The sequence below is a fragment of the Lotus japonicus genome, chromosome 2 (genome assembly GCF_012489685.1).
Source record: "Lotus japonicus ecotype B-129 chromosome 2, LjGifu_v1.2".
In the NCBI taxonomy this organism is placed as follows: Eukaryota; Viridiplantae; Streptophyta; class Magnoliopsida; order Fabales; family Fabaceae; genus Lotus; species Lotus japonicus.
In genome coordinates this window covers 45,512,268-45,532,956 of record NC_080042.1, presented here as the reverse complement: position 1 = coordinate 45,532,956, position 20,689 = coordinate 45,512,268, and the positions used below count along the sequence as shown (strand labels likewise).

The 20,689-nt window shown below is 42.8% G+C and overlaps 1 protein-coding gene across 1 annotated transcript; it reads right to left on the bottom strand.

Moving 5' to 3' along the window:
* Positions 1-1,289: 1,289 nt before the first annotated feature.
* Positions 1,290-17,017, bottom strand: LOC130736496 (uncharacterized). The gene is made up of 2 exons (XM_057588321.1): positions 16,834-17,017; positions 1,290-1,996 (listed from the first exon to the last, which is right to left on the bottom strand). The coding sequence occupies exons 1-2, from the start codon at positions 17,015-17,017 to the stop codon at positions 1,290-1,292; spliced, it is 891 nt and encodes a 296-aa protein (XP_057444304.1).
* Positions 17,018-20,689: the final 3,672 nt, after the last annotated feature.

The following is a 20,689-nucleotide window of genomic DNA, read 5'->3' as shown; positions in this document are numbered from 1 at the left end:
GCAAGGCTCGAGAAGCAGAGAGCAACGTTGATTGATGAAGGCCCGGCTGTGAATTCCCGGCTAAACACTCTAGCTGCCGAGTGCACAAATGTGATGTTGTCGACATCTCAACTCTCTAAGGAGGTTGCAGCGGAACAGCGTGTGAAGCAAAGCTTGGATTCCAGGATTGCTGCTGCCAGGGTTCAGCTTGAAGCCTTCAAGTCGAGGGTTTAGATCTCGTGATTTTTACTTGTTGTAGTGGCCATGGGTTTATGTGGCCTTTGTTGCCAATATTGTAATGTCCATTCTTGTAACTCTGTTTGACATTTAACAATGAATGAATTTCGTATTGGTGATATTCGACATGCTTTACTTTCCGATTGCATTTTATTGTCGATGTTTCATTCCCTTGTTAAAATACTTCCTGCGTTGTATTGCTGAGTTTCATACCATTTAGCTTGGCATCTAATCTAACTTTTCATCTTCCAAACCTCCTTGGAAACCACGGTAATTTATGACACTCTTTTATCACGTTCTTGTTCAACGACTTAAGAACTTCCTCCACTTACGGTAGTGGCTGACGTGGCTTGCCGTGTTTGGCTGATGCTTTGGCAACTGCATGCCCTGCATTAATGCGGCTGTTTGTTACATCTCTATTATAAATGAAGTTGTTTTTTACTCTTTTCTCATCAGTAACTTCTCTTTCTTCCATTCTCATCTTCTTCCTGCTACCGAGGACCTTCCATCTTTGACTATGGATAGCAGGCTCATTCTTCGTCGTATCAAAGACCTGGTTCCAGGATAACCTTTTTCAGAGCCTGTATGAATCTTCTTCTTGCCTTGATGAGCTTTTAGGACTCATTGATCAACTGCTTCACAGGCCCATCATTGCACGTGTTAGAATTCCTCTTCAGGAATTCCAGGGGCTACTCTTGGAAGCCAAGCCCCTGTTTGAAGAGTTCAGGGAGCTTTCGGTAATGGCGTTCTTTCAGGAATACCAAATTGATGAATGGAAGGAGAAATTCGATTTTCTCCAGGCCTCTTTGGACCAGCAAGACCCGGAAGGTCTCGTTCGACTAGCCGTCGAGATGTCTGTGGTCTCCTTTGAAGACCTGGCTGCTCGCCAAAAGAAGGCTCGACTTGAGGGCCAGATGGCGGCACTGGTGGATCGATTAGCACCCATGCAAGCTAGATATGACGGATACAAAGCCAGCCTTCCGTTTTAGGGTTCTAGTTTATTTGTATTTTGCCATACCTGTAATGCTCTTTTTGACTAATGAATTCGATTTGGCAATCTCGACGTTTGTCTTTTATTCAATTTTGATTTCATGCAACATTGGCTTATATGCTTTTAGATACTTGCCATTTACCGTAACACACTGACGCTGATTGCTCAATTCCTTAATCACGTAAGCATTATTAGGTAATGTTTTTTCGACTTTAAATGGCCCTTCCCAATTGGGGGTCCATTTCCCGTAAGCCCTATCCTTCTTATCCATTGGGAGGATAACTTTCCACACGTAGTCTCCTGTGACAAAAGATCGATCTTTAACCTTTTTATTGTACGCTTTAGCTATGCGATCCTTTTGTCTTGTTAGAACGTCTTGTGCCGAGATTCTTTCTTCGTCGAGGTTAACCAATTCATCTAGCATCATATTCCAGTAAACTTCACTTGGGATTTCCTCTTGTCTTTCAATTCTACACGATTGCAAATATACTTCTGCGGGCAGCACGGCTTCTTGGCCATAGGCAAGTTGAAAAGGTGTTGTTCCTGTCGCTTCCCTTGGTGAATTCCTGTAAGCCCACAGGACTTGGCTCAAAGACTCATGCCAGCTTTTTGGTTTTCGACCCACATGCTTTTTGATTAAGCTTATTAGAATTTTATTGGCCGCCTCTACTTGGCCATTCGCCTGAGCGTAGTAAGGGGTCGAAGTTAAAAGCTTGATGCCCCAGGATTCTGCAAAGGCCGCCACTTTGCGTCCCACGAACACTATGCCTTGGTCCGTCGTGATTAACTCTGGTAATCCAAATCGATACACAATGTGGTTCTGTATAAATTCGATCACCGTTTCTTGTGTCACGTTCTGTAGTGGAATGGCTTCGACCCATTTAGTGAAATAGTCGACTGCCACAATGATATATTTGTGCTGCCTTGATGAGGCTGGGTGAATCTCGCCAATTAAGTCTATTGCCCATCCCCTAAAAGGCCATGGCTTGATAACAGAATGTAATTCGCTAGCTGGCACGTGTTGGATTCCTGAATGTTTCTGACAATCTTGACAGCCTTTTGCATATTCGATGCAATCTTTCATGATAGTTGGCCAATACAAACCTTGCCTAAACAGGATCCATTTCATTTTTGCCCCTGCTTGGTGAGCGCCACACAGGCCATCGTGAGCGGCTAATACGGCTATGAATGCGTCGCCCTCGCTTAAACATTTCAACAATGTGCCGTCGACGTTCTTTTTGAACAACTTGTTGCCTAGGATGGTATAACTTAGAGCCCTGTACTTGACTTTTCTATCAGTCGACCCTACTGGGTTCTGCAAGTACTCGACAATTGGCTTTCTCCAATCATTGGGGTTAGGTTATCAATAACCATAATGTCGAGATCCAAAGGGCTCAGCTTTTCTTTGATCTTAATTAACTCTTTCAATTTTAGTTTATCTATCCTGTACCCAGAATCTATCTGCGCCAATTCATTGGCTTCTTGGTTATCTATTCTAGGAACGTGACCTATTCCAGCCTCGTTGAATTTAGCCAACAAATTATTTGCTTTTACATAATATCTGGCTAAATTCTCGCTAACACACTTGTATTCTTTGGTGAGCTGCTTTACTACCAACTCAGAATCTCCTTTTACGACAACGTTCTTTGCCCCAAGAGCTAGCAAGATCTCGAGGCCTGATATTAACGCCTCATACTCAAATTCATTATTTGAGCAATTATCCTTGATTCTAAATTTGAATTTAGTGGGGATGCCCTGCGGGGACACTATGAACATTCCAATTCCGGTTCCATCTTTATGGCTAGAACCGTCGAAAAATAACTTCCAAGGCTGGATGCCTACGCAAGTTATGATTTCTTTAGGCAGAGTATGATCCGCCAAGAAATCAGCCACTGCTTGCCCCTTAATTGCTTTTAATGGGGCATAAGTTAGTGAATATTCGGTTAGGGCCAAAGCCCATTTACCAATTCGACTGTGCAAGATAGGTTTGGATAACATGTGCTTTATTATATCATAATGAGAAAAAACCATTACATCGATTGACTTTATATAATATTTCAGCTTTACACAAGAGAAGTACAAGCATAAGCACAATTTCTCGATCATGGTGTATCGAGTTTCTGCGCCATTCAACACCCTACTTAAGTAAAACATGGCATGCTTCCAATGGTTTCATCTGTGGCAGAGATATACAACTTCATTGGCCTCCCTCTTACGGGCGGTACCATCACAGGTGGGTTGGACAGGTACTCTTTGAGTTCATCAAATGCCTTTTGGTGCTCTGCTTCCCAACGGAACACTGAAGGTATGAAAAACGGTAGAAAGGGGGGGTTTGAATAACGTTTTCAGTACAAAACTACCACCTTAAAGATTTTAACAAATCTTTTCGAGAACTAAATGCAAAAGATAGAGATAGAAAAGCACACAAGGATTTTATCCTGGTTCACTTGATAAATCACTCAAGCTACTCCAGTCCACCCGTTAAGGTGATTTCTTCCTTCTTAGAATGAAGGCAATCCACTAATCAGGTAAGAGTTACAACTGCACTTGAAACCTACAAGTGACTAACAATTACACTGACTTAGCTCACACTAAGATTCACTCTCTTAGTCTTCTCTAGGATCCGATCAACCTTGATCTCCTAAAGGAAAATCAAACAACTGTTTGAGGTTGGTGTTTACAAGGGTTTGCTTCTGAATAAGCTGAGTGTAAACTAAATAAATTACAAGATGAAAGAAAGCTTAGAATATTTTGAATATCTTGCGCGTGTGTTGCTTCTTGTATTCACTTCTCTTCTTCTAGCCGCTTCTTTCAATCTTCAGCCTCTATATATACTCCAAGGATTAGGGTTGAGCGTTGCATGGGAAATGCTACCGTTGGAGGGCAGTTCTGGAAAATCCAGCTTCTGCTGTGGCTGAGAACGTTAGGTAGGTCGTCAGGAAGGTACACTTGCTTTTGTACTTGGATAGCGACTTGACCTTTTAACCTAGGAGACTTCTGATCAGAGGAATACTTCATATTGGAACTTGTGAAGCCGGTTGATCAGAGTCAGAGGGAAAGCACAGATCCTCTGACCATTGTATCTTCTGATTCTGAACTCAGAGGGAAGAACATGGCCTTCAGAGTTTCTTGCTTCTGGACTTCAGAGTTTCCACTATTCAGCTTCTGGATCTTCAGAGTCTTCTACACCATCGGAACATCTGAACCTTCAGTGTTTCTTGGTTGTCAGAACTTCTGGATCATCAGAGCTTCTAGCGACTGAGTCCTCATCAGAGTTTGTATAGCTTCAGATCTTCTGAAGCTTTTCCACTGTTCATACTGAACATGGTGAATGCGAAAGCGTTGCTTGGGTTACCCTTTATACACAGTGCTTCTGATTTGTGTGAAATTGAGTCAGGGTCAGAGCCTGTAAATAGCACACTCAGAAAAACACGTTAGAGTACCACAATTGTTCATATCAAAAGGTTAACTTGTAATCATCAAAACATAGAGTTGTACTACTAGATCAAAACTTGATCTTACAATCTCCCCCTTTTTGATGATGACAAAACTAAGATTTTTGATGAACAATTCTTAAACATTAAACTGAATTCACTCAGAGTTTAGAGATATAGAATAAGACTTATCCTGATGTGAATAGTTTATCTTGCTCATTCTGAATTCAAGTCACTGCTTGATTCTGAGCTTAGCTCCCCCTGAATCTAATACTTGATGAAAACGTTAGTAAAGTCTAGATTCTGAGCTAAATCATATAAGAGTTCAGAGTGAAAAGCTTATGACATAGATGAAAAACGAATAATCAGAGCGCATAAGTGATCAGAGTCATGGACAAGGTATCAGAGTCTTGGGTATCAGAGTCAACTTAGAATCACTTCAGAAGAAGTGAAATGTATTCCTTGTATTTGCCCAGTGACACATCTATGGTCATGAAGGTGGAACTCTTAAAATCTCCAAAAGAAAAATAAGTCACACTAACACATCTTACACATCAAAAACTGGGTTTACTCCCCCTTTTTGTCATAAGCAAAAAGCTCGGGGTGTGAAAAACTTAGCTTGAAGTACAAGGTACTCCCCCTTAGAGAAGGTCTAAGTTTAAAGAAAATGAAGACGATGTAAGAATCAGAGTGAGGCGATAATAAATAGAGGAGTTAATGCAAGGGATGAACGTTTACCACCGGTCAAGTGAGTAAATAGAAGGGTCAGTTACCAAGAACTTAACCTCGAGAAACTGTAAGAGCAATAACTTTCAGAGAGAAAGTGAAACCTATATAAAGCGTTGGAGAGAAAGGTAAGCTTCACATCTCGAATAATTTTCAGTAAGAAAAATGGCATCATACAGAATGGCATTAGAAGAGCTCAGAAGGAAGGCGTTTGAGGAAGATATGTTCCTCAATATTAGGCATCCCGATGGTACAAAGACCATACAAGAGCTGACGAAGACACTGCTTGAAGAAGATCTTGGTCCAGAGATGGAGAAAGATCTGAAGGAGTTCCTCTGCTTCGTGGAAGAGATTCAGGAGCTTTGCCAGCGGGAGCTGAATCTGCTGGAAGAGAAGGAGACTGTGGAAAAGAGACTCAAGACGACAGAAGATAGTCTAGAAAAAGATGATCTGAGCATCAAACTCGGCAACATAGAGTATGCATTGGATCGTCTGGAGAAGGAAAGAGTGGAGCAGCGCCAAGAATGCAGAAGAATGAGGAAGGATCCTCCATTCTAGATATAGGGAATAATGTATGATGGAAAGAATTATGATGTAAACATAGAACAATTATGAATAAAACAGGTTTTGCAAACATATGTGACACAAATATATATAGATATATGCATATAGAATCACAAATGAACAAATTAAAGGAAGTAAATAAGCAGAGTTTAAATAAAACAACGTTAAATAAAAAGGAAAAGGAAGAAAAAGAAGAGATCCTAAAAAACTAAGATTTGTCAGTACGGCGCAGAAGTTCCATCATCATGTGCTTCATCTCAATCAGCATGGATTCATGAGTGTCAAGACGTTGTTCCATGATGTCGAGTCTGGATGAGCTTGTCGGAGTAGAGCTGGAAGGAACGTTCTGAGCAGCTTGAGGTTCTGGAATGGAAGCAGAAGCAGCAGGAGTAAACATAACTGGTGCAAGTCGCTCTGCCTCAGCCTCAGCTTCAAGACGTTCTGCCTCAAGTCTGGCTTGTTCAGCCTGAGCTGCTGCTTGACGGGCAGCTTCTTCTTCTTGTTCTTTCTGTCTCTTGGCTTCGTCAATGGCTTCAAGAAGCTTGGTTCTCTGTTCGAGTTCATGAAGAGCCACCCTCCTAGCAAACCTTTGCTTTGCAGCCTCAATGCTCTGACTTCCCTCTGCATGCAGGAGCTGCAGCATAACGGGAAACTGAGCCACCAGCCAAGTGCTCAAATTGTTCCACTCATCAGCCACATTTTCAGCATTCTCACTGAGGTCAGTCTGACCGTGCACATTGCGGAGCCTCAAGGAGGCTTCATGATTGAAAATATTGATGCACTCAGAGAGAGATGTGGGTTGAAGGTGAGTATAGGGAATGATGGAGAGGTTGGGTGCAGGAGAGGCTGGGTGATTGCTGCTATGAGCTTCAGAGGCACCTTGTGGAGAACCAATGTTAATTATGGGAGCATTGGGTTCAGAGGTTCCACGGTGAGGGTCTGAAGTTTCAACCAGAGGGTGAGGTGATCTAACCGAGGATTGGTTAGATACTGATTGTTCAGGTTCAGGGTCTGGTTGAATTGGCTCTTGTTGGTCAGGGACAGGGTGAGCCTGTTGGACTAAGGGGTCTGCCTCTTGGATAGGATTGGCCAAGATAGGTTCATCTGGGTCAACTAGACGTTCAGGTCTAGGGCCAGGATATTGCCTAGGGCTTGGACAGGTAAGGTAATATTCTTCCAAGGCAGATACCTTCTCTTTCCTAACCTCCATGAATTTTCTAAGTGATTCAGAGGTATTGGAGGGAGGAGAGTCAATGACATTGATGGGGAAGGATACAGGTGTGAAGGCTGATGAAGAGTCTGTATCCGTGGTTCTGACAGCAGGACGTGCTGATGCTCTGGGAGCAGAGTGATCAGACGTTCTGGGTTGTGGATCTGTTGGTTTGGGTTCTGGTTGGTTTTGGATGATGGGTTCAGAAAGTAATGGGTCGTATGGAATGGTAAGGAGAGAGGTTGGATCTTCTGACCTAGAGGGTTGGTTCTGAAGCAAGTTCCAGAGTGGTGCTTCAGTAGGAGAAGGTTGAAAGAATGAAGATCTTGGGGAATGTGGTGGAGAGGTGGTTTGTGCGGCTGGCTGGGATTCAGGAATAGGAGTGAGGGGATTTGAAGAGTGTTGGAGTAAGGCAGAAATTGGGAGTGCATCAAATAAATTCAATCATCATCAGAGGTAAGTGCAGGCTTACTTGTATGTGCTGATGATCGAGTCACTCTGGCAGGAGCTTCAGTCCTTCTGACCTCTGCAGCAGCTGGTTCCACCCGAGTAGGCTTCACCACAATTCTGACTTTCTTCTGCTTCTTCTTTGGAGGACCATCCTCACTATCATCACCATCATCATCATCAGGCTTGCTCTTCGCCTTCTTGACCAGAGGGACATCAGATTCCTCTGAGGATTCGTCCAGAACCATCTTCCTCTTGGTTTTCTTCTTGGGAGGAGAAGGAAACTCTGGAGCTGGTGGAAGTCTGCTGACGAAATCATCAAGGTCAATCTCGAATCCTTGAGCCCTGAGGTCTTCAACATAGCATCTGATGGCTTCAGGATGGTCTGCTTGAGTCCACAGAGGGTAGTCATTCAGAGGCATTCTTCTGCCTCTGATCTCAGAAGATGTGTCCTCATGAGCAGGAGCAATCTTCTTCTGGACTAAGCCCATCTTCTTCAGAGAGTTGGCAGTGAAGACATCGCTAACAATTGTGCTCAAGTCCTCTGTGCAACCAGCATTGATCAAATCTTGCACCAAGTTGCTTTCAATGAGAAAGTCTGAGAGCAGCCTCCCAAAAGGGATATATTTGATGGCTGACTTGATGGAGGAGGTGGTGCGAGACTTCCGGATGCATTCCTTCAAATAGGAGAACAGGAAGTAGGGAAGGCAGATCTTCTCCTTGTCTTGAATGAAGAACAGCATCGCCTTCTGATTGAAGTTGATGTAGTCTGGAGAACTGCCCTTTGGTCGTTGATTGATGCAGTTGAGCAGGATCTTGTGCCAGACCCTGAGTTTGGGGTGAAGGTCCATCACTTTGTAGCTCGTCTTGCCCGGTTTGAAGGTGGTGTACAGGGCCTTGTTGACGATGTCCTTGGTTCTGGGTTTCAGCTTCGATTCCGTCAGTGAGAACCGATACCCATGAGCAGTTTCTGCACCTAGCAGATTCACGAATGACTTCTCCGTGATGATGATCTTCCTACCCAGTATGTAAGAAACCACCTGAGTGTCATCACAGTCGGCGTGCTTCCAGAATTCCTTTACCAGCTTCTCATACACCGGTCCTCGAAGTCGATTGAAGTAGTTTCCCCAACCTTGAGCTTGGACTTCAGGACGAAGATCAAACCCATTTGCAGCCAAGTTGTCGAGGTTGAATCTCCATTCTGCAAGGACTTGGAGTTCCTCAGGAGGAAATACACAGTGAACGGCACAGCCCCGTTCTGCAATAGGAACAATCTCCTCTTGAGCTTGAGCTTGTTCTTGTGCTGGGTTCTCAGAGCCCCGTTGACCCGTTGCCAAACCGACTACCATGTGAGGGAACTGAGGTGCATCTGCAGTAGATCTTCTGGTTTGTCTCACCATTTTGAAGAGGTTGAAGGTTTGAGGTAGAAGATGAAGTTTGAAGGATGAAGAGAGATCGAGAGAGAAATCACGAAGGAGGCGGTTTTGAAAAGCAGGGAGTGCGAGAGTGAAAACCGGAAGTGAGAGAGAACGTGTGTGTATAGTGGGTTTTATCAAATAACCGTTGTTGATTCAAAAAGCACTTTAAGATCAACGGTTGAAAATTAAAGATAGATAGTAACAGTAAAATACACAATCACACACAGGAGATAAGCATATCTACACGCAATCACAACAGACTGTCACACGGGCACAAGGAACTATGCATCAGAAATTCTGACGCACGTGTTGTTGTCTCAGCTTCAGAGTCAGTACCAGTGGGCACACACACTCTGATTGAGTTACCTTCTGGACTAGACATCTTCTGATCAAGAAGTATCATAGTCAGAGGTTCTGATCTATCTTCACTCTGGACAAAAGTCCATGTTTAGATTCTTCATAATAAAATTAAATCTATCTTCAGCTAAGGGCTTTGTAAAGATATCTGCCCATTGATGGTCAGTATCAACAAACTTCAGAAGAAGTACGCCCTTCTGCACATAATCTCTAATGAAGTGATACTTTACCTCAATGTGCTTTGCCCTTGAGTGCAAGATAGGGTTCTTGCTCAACGAAATTGCAACAGTGTTATCACAATAGATTGGGATATTGCTCTCAAGGATCTGATAATCCTCCAGCTGATGTTTCATCCAGAGCATCTGAGTGCTGCATATTGCTGCTGAGATATATTCTGCCTCTGCAGTTGATAGAGCAATGGTTGATTGCCTCTTGCTTGCCCATGAGACTAGATTGCTTCCCAGAAATTGACAATTTCCAGAAGTACTTTTTCTCTCTGTTCTATCTCCAGCATAATCAGCATCACAATAACCTGAAAGCTTATACTCTGATGTTTTCTTATACATCAAGCCAAGGTTAGTGGTGCCTTTCAGATACCTTAGGATCCTCTTAACAGCAGTTAAGTGGGTTTCCCTTGGATCTGATTGGAAACGAGCACATAAATGAACACTAAATAGTATGTCTGGCCTAGATGCAGTTAAGTATAGAAGTGAACCTATCATGCCACGATAGAGCTTCTGACATACTTTACCACTTATATCTTCTTTTTCCAGAATGCATGTTGGATGCATTGGAGTCTTGGCCACTGTAGATTCCAGCATATTGAACTTCTTCAGAAGTTCTTTAGTGTACTTGCTCTGATGGATATATGTTCCTTCTGGTGTTTGATCAACTTGTATTCCCAGAAAGTACTTTAATTCTCCCATCATACTCATCTCAAATTCAGCCTGCATCATCTCAGAAAATTCTTTGCATAGAGATTGATTAGCAGAACCAAATATAATATCATCAACATAAATTTGCACAATTAAGATATCATCTTTATAAGTCTTGCAAAAGAGAGTTGTATCTACTTTACCCCTTACAAACTCATTCTCCAGAAGGAATGAGCTAAGTCTCTCATACCATGCTCTGGGAGCTTGCTTCAGACCGTAGAGTGATTTCTTCAATTTGAACACATGGTCTGGTTTCTTTTCATCTTCAAAACCTGGGGGTTGATGAACATAGACTTCCTCTGAGATATAACCATTTAGGAAGGCACTCTTTACGTCCATCTGATGTAGAACTATGTTGTGATTTACTGAGAAAGAAATCAATAGTCTGATTGCCTCCAGTCTTGCTACTGGAGCAAATGTTTCAGTGTAGTCTATTCCTTCCTGCTGGCTGTAGCCTTGAGCAACTAGCCTTGCCTTGTTTCTGACTACATCTCCTTTCTCATTTAGCTTGTTTCTGAATACCCATTTCGTTCCAATAACATGGACATTCTCAGGCTTCTTCACTAAGCTCCAAACATCGTTCTTGGAGAATTGATTCAATTCTTCTTCCATGGCCAGAATCCAATCCTTGTCCTGAAGAGCTTCATCTATGGACTTGGGTTCAATTAAGGACACCAATCCTTTCAGACTCAGCAAGGTCTCTTCAGAGGGTCTGAAGGCAGATCTGGTTCTGACTGGTTCATCTTTGTTGCCCAGAATCAATTCCTTAGGATGAGCTGCAGTGATTCTGCTCTTCTTCAGAGTTTGTGAGTTAGAGGGACCAGCTTCTTCCTCTGGTTCATCTTCCTCTGGCTCAACTTCCTCTGGAGCTTTGCCTTTGTCAGAAACATTAATGCTTAAATCTGCAAACTTTTCAACTAGCTTTGACTGGTCAGAGTCAAGCTTATCATCAAATCTAACATGAATAGATTCTTCAATAGTCTTAGCATCAGTATTATAAAATCTAAAACCTTTAGATCTGTCAGAATAACCAAGTAATAGACACTTAGAAGATTTAGCATCAAATTTATGCAATCTATCCTTAGTATTGAGAACATAACAAACACAGCCAAAAGGATGAAAATAAGAAATGTTGGGTTTTATGTTCTTCCACAATTCATAAGGAGTCTTATTCAGAATTGGTCTCACAGAGATTCTGTTCTGAATGTAACATGCTGTATTTACTGCCTCTGCCCAAAAGTGCTTAGCCATGCCAGTTTCTTGGAGCATGGTTCTAGCCATCTCCTGAAGAGTTCTGTTCTTCCTCTCAACAACACCATTTTGTTGAGGAGTTCTGGGACAAGAGAAATCATGTGTAATTCCATAGGAATCAAACAGACTCTCAAACTTGTCATTCTCAAACTCTCCACCATGGTCACTTCTGACATGCACAATTCTACAAGCCTTCTCGTTTTGCACTTGAGCAATGAAGGTAGAGAACACAGCATGAGACTCATCCTTGCGGGTTAGAAACTTTACCCATGTCCAGCGGCTATAGTCATCAACGATAACCATCCCATATCTCTTGCCACCTATAGACTCAGTTTTCACTGGTCCAAACAGGTCGATATGCAGAAGTTCTAACGGCCTTGAGGTTGAGACAACATTCTTTGCCTTGAAAGGGACTTTTGTGAATTTGCCTTTCTGACATGCTTCACAAAGAGCGTCTGAAGCGAACTTCAGATTGGGTAAGCCCCTGACAAGGTTTAGCTTGCTCAGCTGAGAAATCTTTCTCATACTGGCATGCCCTAACCGTCTATGCCATACCCACTGCTCTTCATTAACAGACAGAAGGAACTTCACATTCTGAGCCTCCAACTCAGATAATCTGATCTTATAGATGTTGTTCTTCCTCTTGCTGTTAAACAGAACAGAGCCATCGATCTGACTTACAGCCCGGCAGGACTTTTGATTGAATATAACATCATAACCCTTGTCAGCTAATTGACTTATAGACAATAAGTTATGTGTTAAGCCGTCTACCAATAAAACATTATCAATGCATGGACTACTATCTACACAAATAGTACCAGTACCAATAATTTTACCCTTTTCATTGTAGGATCACGCGCTTACCACTACGCCAAAACCAATTGGTGTTAGTGAGGGCGCAACGTTATTTCTTATAGCGTAGCAGACAGCGCCCCGTTTCGAATGCTACCTGCAGGCAGGATGCTGGCCCACCTGGACCCAACATTCATTTCCTCCGAAGCCAACTTCGCCTCCAGGCTTAAGTTTCAGCTCTCGGAACATACGCTTTTCTCCCGTCATGTGACGCGAGCATCCACTGTCCAGATACCATGATTGGTGTTTCAGTGGAGCTATCAAGGATATCTGCAACATAGATAATCTTGTCCTTAGGTACCCACTTTCTGGGTCCTCTTTTGTTAGTTACCCCAAAGGTTCTGATCACCTTGGGTGTCTCAACATGATATTTTAAAGGAATATTTGCATGATATTTAGTCATAGAGAAAGATCCCTTTTTAAGAGGGTTTTTAGCAACTTCAGCAGGTACAGGATCAGGCAATATGGTACCAGAGGGAACAAAGCATTCATACAAGGATTTAGCTTTAGACACAGAAGGCTCATTTCTAATTGGTTTAGAATAGCCAATGCCATGCATTCCATTTCTGCTTACACCATAGATCATTGAAGCCATTAAGCTTCTATCTACGCTTTTAGCCAGGAATCTTTGAAAAGATTTTTCATACTTAGATTCATGCTTACTATCAGAGGCATCGCAGGCAATAACTTCTTCTAACTTTGCAATTTGATTCTTAAGCACAGAGTTAGAATTAACTAAAGCATGGTTATCATTTTTCAAATCAGATATGATTTTCTCATGTTCAGAAGGAGTTTTAGAAACAGCAGATAAGTTCTTTTTCAGCTTCTTATGCTTAGACAACAAGGAGTTATACTTATCCATGATATCAGACAAAGCATGTTTCAGTTCAGAGGTAGAGAAGGAAGCAAATACCTCATTTTCATCGTCAGAGTCTGGATCTCCTTCTGATTCTGAGTCAGAGTCAACAGCTTCCTTTGACTCTGTTCCTTTGTCTTTGACAATAGCCATGAGTCCTTGGACTTCACCATCAGAGTCAACATCCTCTGACTCTGATTCATCGAATGTCACCATCAGACTCTTCTTGGTCTTGAAGTGCTTCTTTGGCTTCTTGTCCTTCTTCAATTTTGGACAGTCACTTTTGTAGTGCCCTGATTCTTTGCACTCAAAGCAAGTGACTTCCTTGATTGATGACTTCTTCTGACCTGAGGATTCAGACTTTCCTCTTGCCTTTCCAGAGCCTTTGAACTTGCTCTGCCTGTGCTTCCAGATGCGGTTGAGTCTCTTGGAGATCAGAGTCAGCTCATCTTCATCAGAATCTTCTGATGCCTCTTCAGATTCTTCTTCTTCAGCTTGAAGAGCCTTTGACTTCTCAACCTTAGCCTTTTCAGATTTGGATTTCAAGGCTATGGACTTTTTCCTGAGATCTTGCATCTCTGAGCGCTTCAGCTCATGGCATTTCAAAATGCTGATGAGTTCTTCTAAACTCATATTCTCAACATCTCTCGTGAGCTCTATTGAAGTCACCAAAGGCATCCAACTTTCAGGAAGACACCTGATGACCCTTATGACGTGATCTTTTGTTGTGTAGCTCTTGTTGAGAGGACGTATGCCAGCTACAAGCAGTTGAAATCTGGAGAACATTTCTTCAATGGACTCATTTGGCTCCATGATGAAGGATTCATACTTTTGGATCAAAGACAATGCCTTTGATTCTTTGACTTTCTTGTTTCCTTCATGAGACATCTTCAGAGAATCAAAAATGCCTTTAGCAAACTCACGATCTGTAATCTTCTGGTACTCCTCATAGGAGATAGCACTTAGAAGAATTGCTCTTGCTTTATGATTTTGTGAGTACAGCTTCTTTTGATCTGCAGACATCTCTGACCTTGGGATCTTTTTGCCATCTGCATCAACTGGACGCTCATAGCCATCCACAATAATATCCCAGAGATCTGCATCGAAACCCAGAAAGAAACTTTCCAGTCTATCTTTCCAATATTCGAACCTTTGACCATCGAACATAGGAGGCTTTGCGTTGTAACCATCTCTTTGAGTTTCATTGGTGGTGGCAGCCATTGTTTTTCACACCGGCCCGGATCACTGAACACTGTTAGGTGTGGTAATCAGAACTTGCGCTCTGATACTAATTGAAGGTATGAAAAACGGTAGAAAGGGGGGGTTTGAATAACGTTTTCAGTACAAAACTACCACCTTAAAGATTTTAACAAATCTTTTCGAGAACTAAATGCAAAAGATAGAGATAGAAAAGCACACAAGGATTTTATCCTGGTTCACTTGATAAATCACTCAAGCTACTCCAGTCCACCCGTTAAGGTGATTTCTTCCTTCTTAGAATGAAGGCAATCCACTAATCAGGTAAGAGTTACAACTGCACTTGAAACCTACAAGTGACTAACAATTACACTGACTTAGCTCACACTAAGATTCACTCTCTTAGTCTTCTCTAGGATCCGATCAACCTTGATCTCCTAAAGGAAAATCAAACAACTGTTTGAGGTTGGTGTTTACAAGGGTTTGCTTCTGAATAAGCTGAGTGTAAACTAAATAAATTACAAGATGAAAGAAAGCTTAGAATATTTTGAATATCTTGCGCGTGTGTTGCTTCTTGTATTCACTTCTCTTCTTCTAGCCGCTTCTTTCAATCTTCAGCCTCTATATATACTCCAAGGATTATGGTTGAGCGTTGCATGGGAAATGCTACCGTTGGAGGGCAGTTCTGGAAAATCCAGCTTCTGCTGTGGCTGAGAACGTTAGGTAGGTCGTCAGGAAGGTACACTTGCTTTTGTACTTGGATAGCGACTTGACCTTTTAACCTAGGAGACTTCTGATCAGAGGAATACTTCATATTGGAACTTGTGAAGCCGGTTGATCAGAGTCAGAGGGAAAGCACAGATCCTCTGACCATTGTATCTTCTGATTCTGAACTCAGAGGGAAGAACATGGCCTTCAGAGTTTCTTGCTTCTGGACTTCAGAGTTTCCACTATTCAGCTTCTGGATCTTCAGAGTCTTCTACACCATCGGAACATCTGAACCTTCAGTGTTTCTTGGTTGTCAGAACTTCTGGATCATCAGAGCTTCTAGCGACTGAGTCCTCATCAGAGTTTGTATAGCTTCAGATCTTCTGAAGCTTTTCCACTGTTCATACTGAACATGGTGAATGCGAAAGCGTTGCTTGGGTTACCCTTTATACACAGTGCTTCTGATTTGTGTGAAATTGAGTCAGGGTCAGAGCCTGTAAATAGCACACTCAGAAAAACACGTTAGAGTACCACAATTGTTCATATCAAAAGGTTAACTTGTAATCATCAAAACATAGAGTTGTACTACTAGATCAAAACTTGATCTTACAAACACATCTTCCTTCTTCAGTCGAAGAAGCGAGGAAAATGACTTGGTCTTCTCGCTGAGGTTGGTAATGAATCTCCTCAGGAAGTTAATCTTCCCCAGTAACGATTGTAGTTGCTTCTTGCTGGTTGGTGGACTCGTATAGAGAATGGCTTTAGCTTTATTTTTGTTGATCTCAATGCCCTTTTTATGCACCACAAAACCCAAAAAATCACCTGCAATAACACCAAAGGCACATTTAAGGGGGTTCATTTTCAAGCCATATTTTCTCATCCTCTCAAAGGATTTCCTCAGATGCAATAAATGGTCATCCCTTGATGGGGATTTCACCACAATATCATCGATGTAAACCTGCATAAAAGTTTCAATAAAATCAGGAAAAATGGTATTCATTACCCTTTGGTAGGTCGAGCCAGCGTTTTTCAACCCAAATGGCATGACCACCCACTCATATGTCCCCAAGGCACCAGGACATCGAAAAGCTGTCTTCGACACGTCCTCTTCCGCTATGAAGATTTGGTTGTAGCCTGAATAACCATCCAACAAGCTTAAGTATTCGTGACCAGCAGCGGAATCCACCATCATCTCGGCAATGGGCATGTGATACTCATCCTTTGGAGTGACAGCGTTAAGATCTCGAAAGTCAATGCAAACTCTCATCTTTCCATTCTTCTTGATCATCGGGACCACGTTGGCTAACCAATCCACATATCGAGCTGTTCTGATAAATTTGCACTTAAGGAGCCTTTCGATTTCTTCCTTGATTTTTACCAACACATCTGGATGAAACCTCCTGGGTAATTGCTTGACTGGTTTCTTATCCTCCTTGATGGGTAACTGCAATTCCACCAGTTCTCGACTAAGTCCTGGCATTTCATCGTAATCCCAAGCGAAACAGTCTTTGAATTCTTTGAGTAATTTCACCATCCTATCCTTTAACTCCGGGTCAATAAGAGCGCTGATGTATGTTGGTTTCTTCTCTGAGCCATCACCCAAGTCCACTTCTTCCAAAGGATCCTGTGCTTCCATTTTCTTGGAAACGTCGATCACTGGTTTCTCCAAACCCAATGGGCTATCATCATAGATGCAATCTAGCCTCAAATTGCGGAGATCTTCGAATTCTTCGACGCCCTCCTCGTCTTCTTCCAAGCGCGTGTTATCCTTATTTGTTGTTGCCTCCTCCTGAAGTATCATCTCGACAGGTAGAATTGAGACATCAACTTCATCAATAGCCATTTCTTTGGCCATTCTCGCGGCCTCTAAAGCCGTTCTTACTCTATTTTCGGCTGCGTAAGCCGAAATTCGAGCTATGCTCGAATTAATCATCTTTACCATTGTTTTGCCACTCAGTAGTGACATCTTTTTCTTCATCACTGTGCCATCCACTCATGGCATCAGGTTTGCAAGCTTCATTGAGGTTTAGCCCCCAGATGGGATCCAATGTCACTGAGTACTCTGAGTATGGATTGAAATATTGATTGGCCACTGTGTCCAAAGGAGCAATTGTGGCTAAGCTCTTCTCGAAATTCTTCTTGCCAACGTAGCCTGTCTCTGCTAAATAGTAGCTTTGATCTGCTTGTACATTTTCGACGACCCCATCTGATTTCCAAATGGATATGCGTTGGTGCAAAGTTGAGGGCACTGCCCCCACGCCATGAATCCATTCTCTCCCCAGCAGCAAATTGTAATTGGCCTTTGAAGGAACCACAATGAACAATGTGGAGCGGGCCACCGTTCCTATGGTTATATTCAGCATGATTGCCCCCAGGGAAGAACCCGTCTTTCCTTCATAATCAGAAAGTACCATATCATGGGGGATTAGGTCTGCTTCAGTTTTGCCCAACTTCTTGAGCATAAACCTAGGCATCAGATTGATTGCAGCCCCTCCGTCGACAAGGACTTTATTAACTCCTTTCTCCTCGACTTTAGCCCAAACAAATAGTGGCTTCAAATGGCTCTTCATCTGTTCGGTTGGCCTCTGGAAAATAGCTCTCTCATCCTCGACAGACCCTTTTTGCATCACATAATAACACAAAGGGTTATCATCTGGCTCTTCCTCGACATAGTAGTCTTCCTCGCTTTCAGTAACCTTTGAGATTCTATCGAATTCTGCAGGTAAGATAGACACTATGTAAATGATGTTAAGGTCTTCTCCATCACTGTCATCGAAATCTTCGAGCATGTCTTCATCCTCATCTTCAGCAGCATCTTTCCCCTTTTCCTTGGCTGGGTTTGGTGGCACGGTTGTTCCCTGTTTGATGGCGTGGTCAAGCTGATTGATAATTGACGCCACGCTAGGTTCATTGCTAGGATTGTTTTCTGGCTTTATGTCCCATAGTGAACGAAACTTGCCACCTCTTTCCCTCTCAGCTTTCCTTTTCCTCAGGAAACGTCTAAACTAAGTTCTGGTCATTTGCTCAGGAGCATAGTAGTTCCCGGAGCCATAGGAGTAGCTTCACGACACGCGAGAATTGTTGATGTAAGAAGATCCCTGGCCTAAGTCGATTTTCTGCCACTTTTGGTGTTGTTTTGGCTTTCGAGGTGCTAGCCTGAACCATTGATTTTTTGGTAATCCAGCATCAGGGACGTAAGTCTTGTCCTTGCCTCTTAACTTCTGGCCTTTATGGCCATCGAGTTCCTGGTCTCTCTCAACCCACTCCTCGTGGGGATACTTCAGCCTTCTAGACACAGGCGCTTTCTTTTGATAGTGTTTTTTCATTTCAGAATCTTGGTAGGCTTTGGCTGCAGACTTGTCGAAGACTGCGCTGCATCGAGGGCACAGCATGACTTCTTTCTCACCATATTTGCTCCGGGATAGAAATTCAACAAGAGTTTCTCCAGCCTTGGGGTAAACTTCATCCAAGCTCATCTCTTTCTCGATCTCTGGTTCCTCGACTGCAGTGTTTTCCCCCTTTGCCTCCCCGAGTGTCAGACCCAGATCTAGCTTTTCAGAAATATCGACCATGAAAATATGGAAAGGTTCCACATAGTTGGTCTCAGCCACCTGCAACGGATCAGAATCAATCTTCATTTGGCCTTTAGCTTTCTCATCATACTTGAGTCTCCCTGAATCCAATGCCCCCTGCACAAGATCCCTGAAACGAACACACTGTGAGGTCCAACGACCAAAAAAGTTGTGATACTTACAATATTTCTTCCCTTTCCTTTGTTCAGGAGAATGAAGCTTTTGGTCTTTAGGGACCACAAGCAAACCATCAAACACAAGTATATCATAAATTGCATCACATTTGGTCACATCAAAAGTATAAGTTTTCACAGCAGGAGTGGTATCCTTGAGGCTTTCTTCCCCAAGTTTGTTTTTCATATGGTTTCAATGCTTTACAAACGTAAGGATCGCCTGGTTGGAGTTCAGCCAGATTGACATCATTTATGTCAACGTTTGCAGGGACTTCTCGATAAACACACGGATTTTGACACATTGGATCAGTGTCTATGTACGCTACTTTTTCCTTCTTTGGCCACTTAGAGGTCTTGGCCTTTTCTTCAGACTTTTCAGCCTTTAGTAATTCGATGTGCCTCACTCTGTCTGCGAGTAAGGACATATCTCGAATATACTGAGTATCAATCTTCTTTCTAATAGAATACTCTAGACCCCCAGCGGCTAAGACAACTAGCTCATGTTCAGGGACATGAGTGAAACATCGAGATTTAAGCATCCTAAACCTGTTTAGATAATCATCAATGGACTCTGCTGTCTTCCTTTTGACACTAGCCAAATCCTTTAAACTCACCTTGCACTCTCCCCTAAAGAATTGTTCATGGAAAATTCTTTCCAATTGGGCCCATGTATGGACTGACCTTGGGGCGAGGGTGGTGAACTAGGTAAACGCATTCTTAGTTAAAGAACTTGGGAAGTACTTCATTTTCAAATTTTCATTGATGGCTAAGTCCCCTGCTTCGATCTGGTACCTGGCTATGTTCTCTACAGTAGACTCTCCTGAGTCCCCAGAGAACTTGGTGAACTTGGCGACCTTCCAGCCTCGAGGAAGTTCAGATTCGAGAACTTCTTCTGTAAAGGCCGATACAAAATGAGGTCTATTTGCGAAATCTACGTTGAAGCCATGTTGGTTCAACAATTGTTCCACTACCGCAGCAACATTTTGTTGCCCCCTAGCGTTCTGTTGTCGCATTCTTTCTATCACACCATCAGCGTGCTCATCCCTGTTCACCATATACACATTTTGCAATGGTGGTTGCACTCCCTCATTTCCCCCAAACAAAGGGTTTGCCCCCAAGTCTTGGTGTTGTGGCGCTTGATAGCGCATCGGAGCTGGGACATAATTAGGCAATGGGATTTGATTAATCCCTGGTGCCGGTTGGATTTCGACTGGTGCCCCCAGGGCTGTAGCCAAACGATCCATCTGATGTGCTAAATGCTGATTATTGGCATTATTATTTTGGAGCACTGGGTTAATTATTTCACCTATCTGTCGAGATAGCATGTTAACCATTTCGTGGTTACTATCATCAACTTGCTGCCTAATGGCTTGAAGTGAACCAGAGTTCATACATGTGGACAAATAAATTTGTGAACTGGGCCCAGGGGTAGGGCCAGGAGGACTAACTCGACTTCCTAAGTTCAGCATTGTCTCATTTGCCCCAAAGGGGGGTATACTAAATGGGGGAACACTCTCGGAGAATGTCGAATAAGTACCTTGTACGCCTTGCATCATAGATGCGGGCATACCAAAAGGCATGTCTCTCACGGGCAAAGAAACATTCTGCATAAATGAGGTTGGTGGCATGTTTACCACTCCCCTTGTCACCGTTGGGACAATTTGTGCCTGCACTGATGTAGACACAGAAATTTATGCAACTGCAGAGATCACCACATTCTGGGTTGGCATAGTGGTGCCAGGCCCCATCCCAGTAGATACTTCTTCATTATTGTTACCGCTA